The sequence below is a fragment of the Aulonocara stuartgranti genome, assembly GCF_965226115.1.
Source record: "Aulonocara stuartgranti genome assembly, chromosome: 7".
Lineage (NCBI taxonomy): Eukaryota > Metazoa > Chordata > Actinopteri > Cichliformes > Cichlidae > Aulonocara > Aulonocara stuartgranti.
The window spans coordinates 22,008,366-22,022,167 of record NC_138945.1 but is presented as its reverse complement, the minus strand read 5'-3'; the positions used below and the strand labels follow the sequence as shown (position 1 = coordinate 22,022,167).

Below are 13,802 nucleotides of genomic sequence, written 5' to 3'. Positions count from 1 at the left end.
AGTTTTGCCTCTGAGATTCATGTCTCTGTGCAACATCCTGCTCTGTCAAGTTACGCATTATGCAAATGCATTGTTTACCGTTCATGTGACAATATCAAGGAGTGAAAGTCAGTGGGGACCAAGGGCTGTGGCAAGTTACCAAGTGAGACGAAGGAAAGCAAGACAAGCAAGTCTGTGAAAGAACTGCCAAAGAATGAGGCAAATGATTCTCTTACTCTGTTTGCAGTCTTTCTATAATTCCGACTTAGCAGACTGTAGGGGGATGATAGGAAATCAAAGCACATCATTCTGAGAAAGATAGATTTAAGCCATCTGATTTTTGTACTTTTGCTTCTTTGTGTGAGCACTGAGGAGGCTGGCGATGTAAAGCAACAGAATGTATGTTGCATGTTATGGATTATGTTGCAACTAATGAATGTCAAACTCTATGATTTGGGCATAAATAAGTAAGTGGTGCAAAATTAATATTTAATTGAACTGAACTGATTTGAACTGGGCTGAATCAAAGTGAACTGCAGTGCAATGAGTTTAATTTAATCGAGTGAATAACACATTTTTGTGGGCCTAATTGCTCAGTCAAACTAGAATAAAAATAGAATATTAACATTCGTGAGAGTTTGAAAAATTAGTGGTTGTTTACAGAATTGCTGGAATTGCTGAGGTCCTGGGACAGATTGGCAACTAGTCCACGCTGTACCCTCGCCACGAGGTTAAGTATGCAACACCCTTAATTTCTGGGTGATCGCTTTTGATCGCAAGGTGATTGCCTAAGTCACCTTTGTCTGAGGCATCTTGTCTCCAAACGGCTGCGGTCTAACTGAGGGTAAATGCAGCAAATAATGACCATCTAATTCATAAACACAGACAGATCTATCAGACAATCGATGAGTCCAGCTCATCTGTGACATAAGTCTTTGCAATAGGGGACTTGACCTGGCTGCCAACTAGTTGTTATATTCCTATTTAAAGCAAGCTTGCCAAGCACCTATGTCCTCTTGCAGTTAAATATTTTTGCAGTTAAACAAGAAGTTGAAGAAATTGAGCTGATATTTCTCTAATTATGAATAAGATTCGACTAAATATAACGGGGAAAATGATTCATTATTCCCCTACCGAATTTGTTAGTTTGCCCACTTACAAAGACATGAACAGTCTCCAATTTTTATGGCAGTTTCACTTTACTAGTGAGAGGCAAAATATTAACCACAAATCCAGAAAAAGCACATTACATAAAAATTATAAATTAATTTGCACGTTATTTAGTGAAATAAGTATTTGGTCTTTAAGAAAACATAGCTTAGTACTTTTTGGAGAAACCCTTGCTTTGCCAGCATGGCTTACTGCTTTGCTTGCCGCAAAGCAGTAAGCCATTTCTTATAGTTTGTCACCAGGTTTGCACATATCTCAGGAGGGATTTTGGCCCATTCCTCTTTTTGATACTCTCAAAACTCTCCCTTTAGCTTTTTGGCTGCCCCTTGTCAACTTCAAGCTTTCACACCCTCCTTTTGTGTTCTGGCTGAGAGAAATAGGTTTGTCATCCAGGATTTTATGGTAGATGGCCCCATCCATTGGCCTCTCAATGCAATAAAGTTGTCCTATACCCTTATAAGAAAAACATCATAAGGTTTCCACATTTGTGCTTGACTGTGAAGGATAGTATTCTTTGGGTCAAATTAAGCATGTCTCTTCCTCCCAACATGGCGGTTCAAGTTCAAGCAAAAGAGCTCAGTTTTGGTTTCATCTGACTGCACCATTTTATCCCAGCCCTTTTCTGAATCATTTAGATGTTCACTGGCAAGCATAAGACAGGCCTGTACATGTGCCTTCTTGAGCAGAGGGACCTTGTGGACTTTGCAAGATTTCAACTAATTATGGTGTTATGTGTTATGTAGTTCTGGGATAATCCAACACCTTTCTCACATTCTCATGATCATCCTCACCCCATGAAGCAAGACCTTGAATGGAGCTCCAGAATGAAGGTGATTGACGGTCATTTTATTTCTAATTCTCAACAAGCTTTTTGCTGTCTTTGAGCACATTACAGCCATGTGCAGGTCTACGGTCTTGTCTCCGACATCCTTTGACTGGTCTTTGGTGGTGGAGAGGTTGTAATGTAAGAAACTGAATCTGTTGACAGGTTTTCTTTTATGGACATAATGAGTTATGAATCAAGATGATGAGTATCTGTATTTGACTGATTCTTTGTGATCTGTTTATCACACGGGCACATGGCCAATCTGTTGGAGCCAGAAATCTGTCTGGTTTGAAGGGGATCAAATACTTACTTCACTCAATGACATGCCAATCTATTCATAATGTTTATGGAGCGTTTTGTCTGGGTTTTTGGTTGATGTTCTGTCTGTCTCAATTGAAATGAAACTACAATAAAAAATAGAAACTGTTCACTTTTTGTAAATGAGCATGCTTACAAATTTATCAGGGGATTAAAAAATCATTGGAGGTTTTTATTTTACCAGTTTTATAAATTATTTCGATTATCATAAAGTTAAAAACTTGTATTTCAATTTACTAATAAAAATGGCTCGCAACATCACACAATAATTTCACTATTGCAGGAGAACAGTATGGAAAACCTAAAAGATTATTTTTGCGACACAGGTGGTATTAGTTACATTAAAATTAAAAAAAAAGTGCTCACTGTGAAACAGACTGAACCAGCCATTGCCTACATTTAAAAAATAATCACAGAGTTACTGTAAAAGTACAGCAGTCAAAGTTTATCACACCATTCACATCTGCCTCTACTTTACCTGACCTGCATCTCTGTCATCCACTGTCCACACTGCTCAATCCACACCCCTCCTCAGCCAGGCTCATCAGGCTGAAACCCATCCGATTCGGCTGCTCTGCTCTGGATTTCACTCTTTATTTCCTAGGATTAGTACTCCACACTCTGGACTCTCTGCTCAGTTCAGCTACAGTTCCCCTGCTGCTCTGCACAGCCGGTAACTTGCCAGGTTCTCCATGTGTACCGTCACGCGCACCCCCACTCTGACCCAGCTCAACATCCCATCGGTGACCTGTTTTGCCCTGCAGTAATTATTCTTCTTTTCTCTAGATATACACTTCGCACAGTCTTGTAAGTTTATGAGTAAGCAATATATGTTGCTAAGCAGTTTGGCATGCCACAATTGCTGTTTTAAATTAATTTCTGTGGGGTCAAAATAACGTCCTTGAAGGTTCTAGGTACAGTGGGGCAAAAAAGTATTTAGTCAGCCACCGATTGTGCAAGTTCCCCCACTTAAAATGATGACAGAGGTCAGTAATTTGCACCAGAGGTACACTTCAACTGTGAGAGACAGAATGTGAAAAAAAAATCCATGAATTCACATGGTAGGATTTGTAAAGAATTTATTCGTAAATTAGGGTGGAAAATAAGTATTTGGTCACCTCAAACAAGGAAAATCTCTGGCTCTCACAGACCTGTAACGTCTTCTGTAAGAGGCTTTTCTGTCCCCCACTCGTTACCTGTATGAATGGCACCAGTTTGAACTCATCATCTGTATAAAAGACACCTGTCCACAGCCTCAAACAGTCAGACTCCAAACTCCGCCATGGCCAAGACCAAAGAGCTTTCGAAGGACACCAGGAAAAGTATTGTAGACCTGCACCAGACTGGGAAGAGTGAATCTACAATAGGCAAGCAGCTTGGTGTGAAAAAATCAACTGTGGGAGCAATCATCAGAAAATGGAAGACATACAAGACCACTGATAATCTCCCTCGATCTGGGGCTCCACGCAAGATCTCATCCCGTGGGGTCAAAATGATCATGAGAACGGTGAGCAAAGATCCCAGAACCACACGGGGGGACCTGGTGAATGACCTGCAGAGAGCTGGGACCAAAGTAACAAAGGTCACCATCAGTAACACACTACAACGGCAGGGAATCAAATCCCGCAGTGCCAGACGTGTTCCGCTGCTGAAGCCAGTGCATGTCCAGGCCCGTCTGAAGTTTGCCAGAGAGCACATGGATGATACAGCAGAGGATTGGGAGAATGTCATGTGGTCAGATGAAACCAAAGTAGAACTTTTTGGTATAAACTCAACTCGTCGTGTTTGGAGGAAGAAGAATACTGAGTTGCATCCCAAGAACACCATACCTACTGTGAAGCATGGGGGTGGAAACATCATGCTATGGGGCTGTTTTTCTGCCAAGGGGACAGGACGACTGATCCGTGTTAAGGACAGAATGAATGGGGCCATGTATCGTGAGATTTTGAGCCAAAACCTCCTTCCATCAGTGAGAACTTTGAAGATGAAACGAGGCTGGGTCTTCCAACATGACAATGATCCAAAACACACCGCCCGGGCAACAAAGGAGTGGCTCCGTAAGAAGCATTTGAAAGTCCTGGAGTGGCCTAGCCAGTCTCCAGACCTCAACCCCATAGAAAATCTGTGGCGGGAGTTGAAAGTCCGTGTTGCTCGGCGACAGCCCCAAAACATCATTGCTCTCGAGAAGATCTGCATGGAGGAATGGGCCAAAATACCAGCTACTGTGTGTGTGCAAACCTGGTAAAGACCTATAGTAAACGTTTGACCTCTGTTATTGCCAACAAAGGTTATGTTACAAAGTATTGAGTTGTATTTTTGTTATTGACCAAATACTTATTTTCCACCCTGATTTACGAATAAATTCTTTACAAATCCTACCATGTGGATTCATGGATTTTTTTTTCACATTCTGTCTCTCACAGTTGAAGTGTACCTCTGGTGCAAATTACTGACCTCTGTCATCATTTTAGGTGGGGGAACTTGCACAATCGGTGGCTGACTAAATACTTTTTTGCCCCACTGTATGTAACTGAATCACTACAGGTGAAGTAATATTGAAATATATTAGCTTTAATTTGTATCTTTTTTTCTTCTTTTATTATTATTTTTATTTTTATATAATTTTGTATATGTGGCTGCATTTTTTCTTTTTATCCCACAGACCCCAAAAATTGACTTAATGATAAATAAACTAATTTTAGGAATAGTTGTGCAGTATGTTGATGGACTAATTTTAAAATATCAATTCCAACCCAGTTGGTATTCCTATATATGTAGATGACAACAAATTTACAATTTCTAATGATTTATCACAATTAATCACCATGTGATTCAATTCAATTCAATTCAACAGTAACCTCATGACCCTTTATTTCTTAACGCAAAGACCTAAATATATTATAGAAAAAAACCAACATTCAGATGACCCCCTGTCAGTAAAAACTTGGTGATGATGGGAAGGAAAAACTCCCTTTTAACAGGAAGAAGCTTCTGCTAGGATCTTGCTCAGGGACGGCCAATCATATACTGCATTCGGTTTGCGGTGAAAGGAGGATGACAGGACAAACAGACTGGATGTAAATGCCAAGTTTTGCCTATGTTATTGTAGGGTCTTTGCTTTACAATAAAAAGCCCCTTGAGACAACTGTTGCTGTGATTCAGTGGTATGTAAATAAAATTAAAATAAATTACATTGAAAATTAAAATAAAAATTCACCAGAAACTGATAGCTGACTGACTCCATTCTCTTGACTTTTTTGGTGTCTTAGCACGAAAGTCATTTTAAGAATACTGCTTCAACATTAAAAACCTACTCTGTTGTCTACAGTGTATTGGTCTACAGTAGCAAGCTAAAGCAAGGAGTCTTATCCGCACTTCATTAATATAATAAAACAATTTCACGGGGGTGAGACTGGCTGCATCTAAATATAAAAAAGTACACTTAATGGGTTAAAGATGTACAGAGTTCAGCTTTTTGCAACTAAAATCTCAAAATCTGAAAATAGCAAAGCCGTAAAAAGACATTCCCCTAAAAAGCATGAGTGGCATCAGTACACAGGCTGAAAGTGAACTCACCTATAAATTTTATATCTAGTCGTAAATCCTTGGCGGAATCTTTCCACAAAGGACAGATAACTCCGAGAGTGGTGGAAAGGTCCGCGGTCAGAGATGAGCCAGTCATATTGCTTGGTGACATGTTGTTCAGTGGCCAACGGATCCTGGCGGGAAGACTGAACTGTTATATGGTCCCATATAAACAGGAAGCAGATGACCTCAATAAACCTCCAGTTCATGCTTTTTTTTAAGCCGCTCTCTGTTCATTCTCGCTCCATTATGTGGAGACCTGATGGGAGAGAAGAGCAGAGGGAAGGGGGGGAAGGAGATGCAGAGAAAGAGAGTTGTTACATGACAAAGTCTATTTTAGCGGTACAAGAAGATGTCATAGAGTTAGGTTAATTGTCTTGTACCGAACAAATAAGACAGTGCCCTTGTCATTGTCACTTCACTGTGACATGGTGTATATTTATTTTCTGCTCTTTCTTAGCTTTGCGCCCCCTCCATGTCTGGATTTTTTTTTCTTTGTTCTTAGGAAAACATGCACATTCTGCCTCTTCATACATAGACTGTTTTTTGTTTTTGTTTTTTATTAACACTTTCTCCAGTTATGTAATAGCTATCATTATAATTTCTGACAGGGTTAGAGGCAACTTGACTTGTTATGACACTCATCCACTAACATGCAAGACACTCATCCACTAACATGCAAGATCAACATCTCCCTTTGACCACTGGTGGCAGTTATTACCAGAAGAAACTTTCAGTTAGACCACTGCTTTTGTCATCACACAAATCTTATTATTACATATAATGTTGTTCTGTAAATATGTCACAAACAATACACAATAAAAGCAAAAGAATCAATAGGAAAAGTTCATCTAAAAGCACCAGCCAGAAACCTGCCTCTCATTGGGAAGCATATACATAACATGTGCATGCTATAGCATTACTAACCCAGTTTAATACTTAAATACTGTTAAATTAAAAGTGGAAAAAAAATTTTGGACATTAAAAATTATTCATTTTCTCTTTGTACTCCTTGTGCTTTTGAATGAAAATATCTATTTGACACTGAAATTATGCCTTGCAGTTTCCGATAAGAAAAAAAAAGATTTTCATCAGTAATTGCATTTAAGAACTCTGGCCCCTGGCCGTGGAGCAACAGTGTGCTATTAAGTGCTACTCTATGCAAAAATTTCCCCTCCCTTCATGGTTTATTACACAATAACACATCATAAAAGAGCAGGGAAAATTTAATGGGCCTAATCTTTTCCAGTTAAATACATGATGAACTGCTTGATTGCCAAAGTTAAACTAATCATAGTATACGGATGGGGAAGGTTTTTTCTTTTTTTTAATTATTATTATTATATTTCTTTTTCTTCTGTCATGTCATGGCTCAAATTAGCACGTCAGTTAAATTAATTCTATATTTTTTATTATTTAAACAATGTTTCATCTCCTTGCAAAAATACTTGGAAGAATCAGAGATCATTTGAATATCAACTTATATAACTAGCAATAATCACACTGCCATATTTGAAGTATAAGCTGATTGTAATGAAATTTCAACTTTCCTCCAATAACACTTTATTCCCGCTTTAATAGCAGTCAAGTTTTATGTTAATTACGTTAGACTAATTTGAGCTTGGCTGTCAGAATGAAACAATATAATGAGACAGAGAGAGGAAATACTGACCAGGGATTAATACTTTTGTGATTGTGCTAAAATGAGCAGTGAGCATTTTTGTAATGCCATGTCAAAAGAAAATGTGAGATTTTTTTTTTAATATATAAATTAAATTTTTTAAACGGTTTATAGGAGTGCTGTCTGCATACAGCAGTCTACTTTATAATTAATAACAATTCTTTAATGAGTTATGAGTTATATTGTTATCTGAGAACTACATGCACATCCAGTACAACAGGCCAATAAATAATGGAAATGACAAATCAAAGTTTCTCCATTTTTAATTGCTAATGTAGAGACAAATGCTGTTTGCATGATGCATTTTCATGAAAGTTTGTGCGTAGCTCTTTGTGTACATTACTATGGTTGGAGAGTGCATTGCTTCCTTCACAAATGTGTTTGCTTTTGAGTTATTCATATACATAAAATCAGTGGATATTTCTCCTATAAAGTAGCTGGTATAGTGGTTTTCAGATAAAGGCTGACCTGCTGTGACGGCTCTGTGCATAACGCTCATGGACGTTTTAAAGTTTTAATTTATTACTAATTAATTAATTAGAATTAATTATATATTCTGGTCATGAATGAATCAAAATGCGACTAAATTGAAAATTGGTAGAAAGTAATATTACTATTATGTAGTTAATAGGAATATTCCATACTGTATAGCATGTGTATTTTCTGTATACTGTATATACATATAACATTTCATACATGTGTATGTATATGTTACATACACCAAACACAGCAAGCATAATTTGTTGAGGATTTATGAAGAATCACAGGATCACTGTACAGTAAAAATATACATCTTCTTCATGTACAGAATTCACCTTACACGTCCTTATGTGCCTATTTATTATATTAATGACTAACTGGTCGTCTTTCTCACTATTACTTACTGACTTACTGCAACACTTGATTTAGTTACTTTGTGCTCTTAGCAGTTGCACTACCATAAAAACCATGTCTACAGCTGACCCAGTACTCTGTCATTTCCACCACCTGGAGCATTAGTCTGAAACCTCTTAGTGAGCGCATTTACATTCATATGGCCACCTGACAGAGTAAATCCTCAGTCAGGTTTATTCATACGTAGATGGCTGTCTCTCTTGTACTGCCAAAAAAAATGATCTCACGACAGATTTTTTTCCTGCTGGCTTTGTGAGTTTCCCATCTGAACATTTTCACACTCTGTACCAAAATGTACCTGATAAAACTGAGTCTTGACCGAGCACGAGTAAGTGGTTATACTAAATGCTGAGTAACTATGTATAGTCGGTCAATTTATATTAAATTTTTTACGATGCTTTTTATTAGTAGTACTGTGTTAAAATAATAGTTTACGCATTGACTGTGTGAAGCCTTTAAAATGTGAGGGCCGCACCTTCATGAATCAGTGCTCATTGGTGAAAAGCAATGTCCACATGGGGCAAGGTGATGGACTTGTGGTATTTGAGGGGCTGAGGCATGTGGTGCAGTGAACCAGCTGCACAGCTGGAAATGTGATGGGATTAGGAATCAGATACACTCTTTTTTGAAGGTTTAAAAGTCTTTCAGTTTATATATGAAAGCTACAGAGAGCATTTGCCACATTTCTCCCATGAACACGCTTATGCTCACGTGCATGAAATGCTGATTCACAAGGAGCAAATCAAAGTAAATAAGCCACTAAGGACGGTGATGTTAAATTAGCTTGGGAGAAGATAACATACTTGGTTAATCACTATTACCCAGGTCCTAAGAGAACTGTTCAGTGTAGGAAACCGATGAATGTCATCACAAGGAGAGCCAAATAATTTGGAAGAGAACCACAGGGAGGGTTTAACAACTGGATGGGGTGTCAACCATCCAGTCCCTCATTGACAGAGAGATACTGGATGCATTTGCATGCACTAAATTCTGTGAGGGAATATGAGGATTTTGAGAACAAATATCAGAGATAGCCTTAAGGCAAGAAAATACAAATGGCACGTTGTCATACATCACAGAGGTCTGGCTCTAATAACTTACTTTTAGGATTATGTTAGACTGTATTTAAACATTACCCACAAGAGAAAATAAAACATCATGGCCTCACTGATGATTTTTTTCAAACATCTCATAACGATTCTCCACGTTTTGATGTAGATAGATAGTAGAGGTGGGAATCACCATACATCCCACGATACGATATTATCACAATACTTAACGCACGATACGATATTATTGCAATTTTTAAAAATATTTTGCGATATTCAGATTCTGTACATAAAGGTAAACTTTATCAATATTCATTTTATCTAATAACAAAGTCTCACACTCAGTCTTTCTCTCATTTCAGTCAGTTTTATTGTTGAAAACTGAACGGTTTGTATTACAGTCTAGTCCAACTTACTATCTGGTACAATTATAGCTATTCTGAACTATGAAATTTGTGAAAACTATGCAGCCCCTTCAGCAACTGAAGAATTTGAAAGTAAATTAAAACAAAATATAATTTTACATTAAATAAAAAAGTTTTAAACTTAATTAAAATAAAACATGTCTTAAATGAAAATAAGTAAACTGTCATGTTCATTGCTGCCATAAAAAAAAGTTAAACACATTTGGACAGTGAAGGAATGTCAGGATTCTTGCTCAGAAAAAGGATCAACATGCTCTGAAGTCAGAGCATGTTCCAGTCCACAAAAACTTTTTTGTAACATTAGCAAACAAAATATCACGATACTACACAGTATCGATTTTTCCCCCACCCCTAATAGATAGATAGATAGATAGATAGATAGATAGATAGATAGATAGATAGATAGATAGATAGATAGATAGATAGATAGATAGATAGATACTAGTTTCAGCCTTCTGAATTGGTTTATTGATCTGGTATCTCTACAGCTGGTACCATGGCAGACAAAAACAATGCAGACAGAACTACAGATTGTTAGTAGATTTCCAGCATCCTCGTGAAAACACCAAAAAACTGAGTACATAGTATGCATCTGCACAACCATGGTGTTGCTCCTTCAATCCTGTTGATTGTTCAAATCGAATCCCAACCACTAGTAGCTCTGAATTATTCCAGCCTCCTCACCTGTGCTTTTCATGGGCTTGGTCACAATTCTTTTCCCCCTAAAATCAGCCATCATTTCCTCTTTCTTGTTATATTTAGGAGCAGACAATCATACTGTCTGAGTCAGCACTTTAAAATTGTTAAAGAACTTCAGCAGATTGGGGAGTTATAATAGAAATCTGAGATGTACAAAGAAATAGAACCGAGGACTGAGCAGTCCCAGTGGCACTCCTGTGTTACTAACCACCACGTCAAGCTGGCACTTCCCCTGCCACACAATCTGAGACCTGTCCAACAGACAGTCAGCAATCTACAAGATAGTAGATTCACTGACCCCTATCTTGCGTAACCTCTGACTCAGTGGAAATAAAGGCACTGAAAGAAAAAAAAAAGGTGCCATCGTTATCACTGATGTTAGAGTCACCATGTTGCTGCATGTGACAGGCAAACCGGAGATGGTCTTTAGCATGTGGTCCAAGGTACGACAATTTTAGTCTCTTTGATACTTAAATTACAGTTGACTTTAGGGCAACTTGATGCAGGATACCAGATATCTATGCAGCACAGAAGTTTAGGACACTGGGACTGATAGAATAAGGGCCTGTAGCCACGTGCCTGAGGAGGTGTTAATACAGAACCTGAGCTGGGTCTTCTTGCACTACTGCATGGGAAGACCCAGTTCAGGGTCCTGTGCCCTTGTAAAACAGACTCAGCTCACTGATTCAGTCCAGATTGCATTGCTGATGCTCATACTCACAAAAAGAAAGCCATATGAAAGCCGTTAAATGGCAGAGGTCACCCCAACTGTCCCATGTCACTTTGATTATATATGTATGTATTTCTTTGTTAAGAATCTGGGCCTCACATGCTCAATACACATGCAACTCTATTCCTGTACCAAGGGTCACAATTTGCAGGGCTGGCCAAGTCAATCAATTTTAATCCATGAATGGGAGCAAATTACATTTGTTCTCATGTCAAGAGTGCTTGTAACTGATGAAAAGATGTGTGTACCAGCAATGCACAACAACACACTATCCTTGATAATGCATTTATGCAAAGGTAGAGCATGAGATCAAAACAAATGGCAATCTAAAATCATACTCACATTTGCTTGGTCATCTGCGCAAATAGGGTTTGTTTTCACTTTCTGTTATATATATATATATATATATCATTTGAGGTATTTATTTTTGGGGTGGATTAACAGAACTGAGAGGGGAAGAGACAGCGAGTGGATCACGTTTACCCTTGAATAGCAGGGTAAAAAGGGGAGGATGTCTGCTTCAGGAAATCACAAGACAGGACAAGGGAGGCTTGTTTTCTCCATCCTCTTTTTAAACAGCCTTATTCATACTGCAACTCCTCCTCCATTCTGCTTCTTTCAAGGGGATTCAATCCCCATTCTGGTCCCGTCACTAGCTTTGCCAATCAATTCCTCTCTCCCTAGTGTGGGGCCCTAAGTGTCTCTCTTTATTCTATAAAGTTCATAAGAATGGGGAGGCTTGTTCTGCTTATTTGTATTCTAAATCCCAGGGAGGCAAGAGATCAGGATAGAAAGAAGCCTACTGCAGGGAGACAGGTAGACTCACTGGAATTAGAACAGATAGTGTATTCTGTATTTTTACACTGTCCATTGTTCATATGTGACATCTTGTCACCAGTATGTAATATTTATTTTCTACATTTTCAGTCAGAGGAATTGTATGGATATTAGCAGATGGGATTCTCTCTGAACTCTTATCAGCACAGCTGCCTCAGAGTGAATTTATTCCCAGTGATACAGGTATAATGCGCGTAGTGAAGCAAAACCTTTGACGCGAGGTTATGGATGGCTGGCAGCCTATGAATTTTTATACTCCTCTGGGTTATTTTACCATAGTTCATATTAATATGACCTCAATGGGACCAAAGGGTATGCAGGATTCATGCTGGGGAATGACAGAATGAGGAGTGAGAGAGCAGAGTTGCATCTATATGCCAAACCACTGTCGTCTGAATTTGGAGAATTATTATTGCAGAGCTCACAGTCATGTCTGGAAAGGCGTGGTAATGGTCTGCCACTTGCAATTGCTGGGAAGCAACAGAGGAATGGGAGGAGCAGCCGTGGCTAACTTCATTTGTACTGGATTCTTCCCCTCACCCAATCTCTCGCCTTGGTCCTTCCGTTTCTTTAAAAAGGACTGCAGTGGCACCCTGACCTTCAGAAAACATGGCTGAGCAAGCAACACTCTGTTTGATAATTAAATTCTCTGGTTGGTCAGCAACCAATCAGCTCAGCTCGGGGATCAATGGCTGATTTTAAAGAGCAAACTAATTCACTAATGGTCAGAGTTATTCCAATTTACCTGGCTGCTGAATTATTGTGTCCACATCTATTCTGGGAGGGGAAGGATCAATGCAAACAGGGGAGAGGAGTAGCAGAGGAGAGCATCCGTCATGTGATGTAGTGCACAGAGCGTGCATCGAGGTTAATTTGATGACTGCCCAGCTGAACAGAAGCTATGCGGGGGCAGTTTATGAGATGTTTCTAAACAGGGAATGTCTCTGTCATAAAGCAAGCTAATTAATAAGGTTTCAGTTTAAGTGTGAGCGCGAAGACCACGGATGGTCTTAGACACTGGGGTGTGTGATTGGGGTGTCAAAAAAATTAAGCAAGCTGGCAAACCACAGGGCATAGAAATTTAGCATGAAATAAAAATGGAATTCATTTACATCCTGGGGGATTCTGAGCAATGGAAATAAAAATATTGTGACAGTTGAATCATTTTTTTTCGCTCTGGGTTTTTTTTTTCCTTCACTCATATTAATACCTTACCTTTCTATTAACATTGCGAATGGGAGTGCTAACATGATTATCAACAGAGTATGTCTCTTAAATAGCACTTTTAGACAAAAAGGAGCATAGCATTACTGATTTACTTCCATGTTCATCTCATTCCAGGAAAACGTGTTTTAAGCTGATAGGGAAAAACAGCAGGATTCTACCTCTTTAGCCAGAATCACAGTCGTTCACCAAAGAAAATTAGATGGTACAACATGCGAGCCATTTGTCACCACATCCACCACTGATGTTGCTGGCTACTGTGGCTGCATTACAGATGAAGATTGATCATTTGTCAACTTGCAAATTGGCTTTCAAGTGCTTTCTCTAATTACTCTGTGGTTTTATTGATGAGAAACCACTAACTGCTTTCCTTCGATTTACCTCG

At 38.7% G+C, this 13,802-nt stretch overlaps 1 protein-coding gene across 1 annotated transcript in view; it reads right to left on the bottom strand.

Moving 5' to 3' along the window:
• The window catches only part of brinp1 (bone morphogenetic protein/retinoic acid inducible neural-specific 1), a 113,604-nt gene that overhangs the window by 80,583 nt on the left and 19,219 nt on the right, over nucleotides 1–13,802 (bottom strand). Inside the window, exon 2 of the mRNA XM_082542728.1 lies at nucleotides 5,870–6,137. Within this exon, the coding sequence (XP_082398854.1) occupies nucleotides 5,870–6,087 (218 nt within the window). The 5' untranslated portion in view covers nucleotides 6,088–6,137. The remainder of the gene's footprint in view (nucleotides 1–5,869; nucleotides 6,138–13,802) is intronic.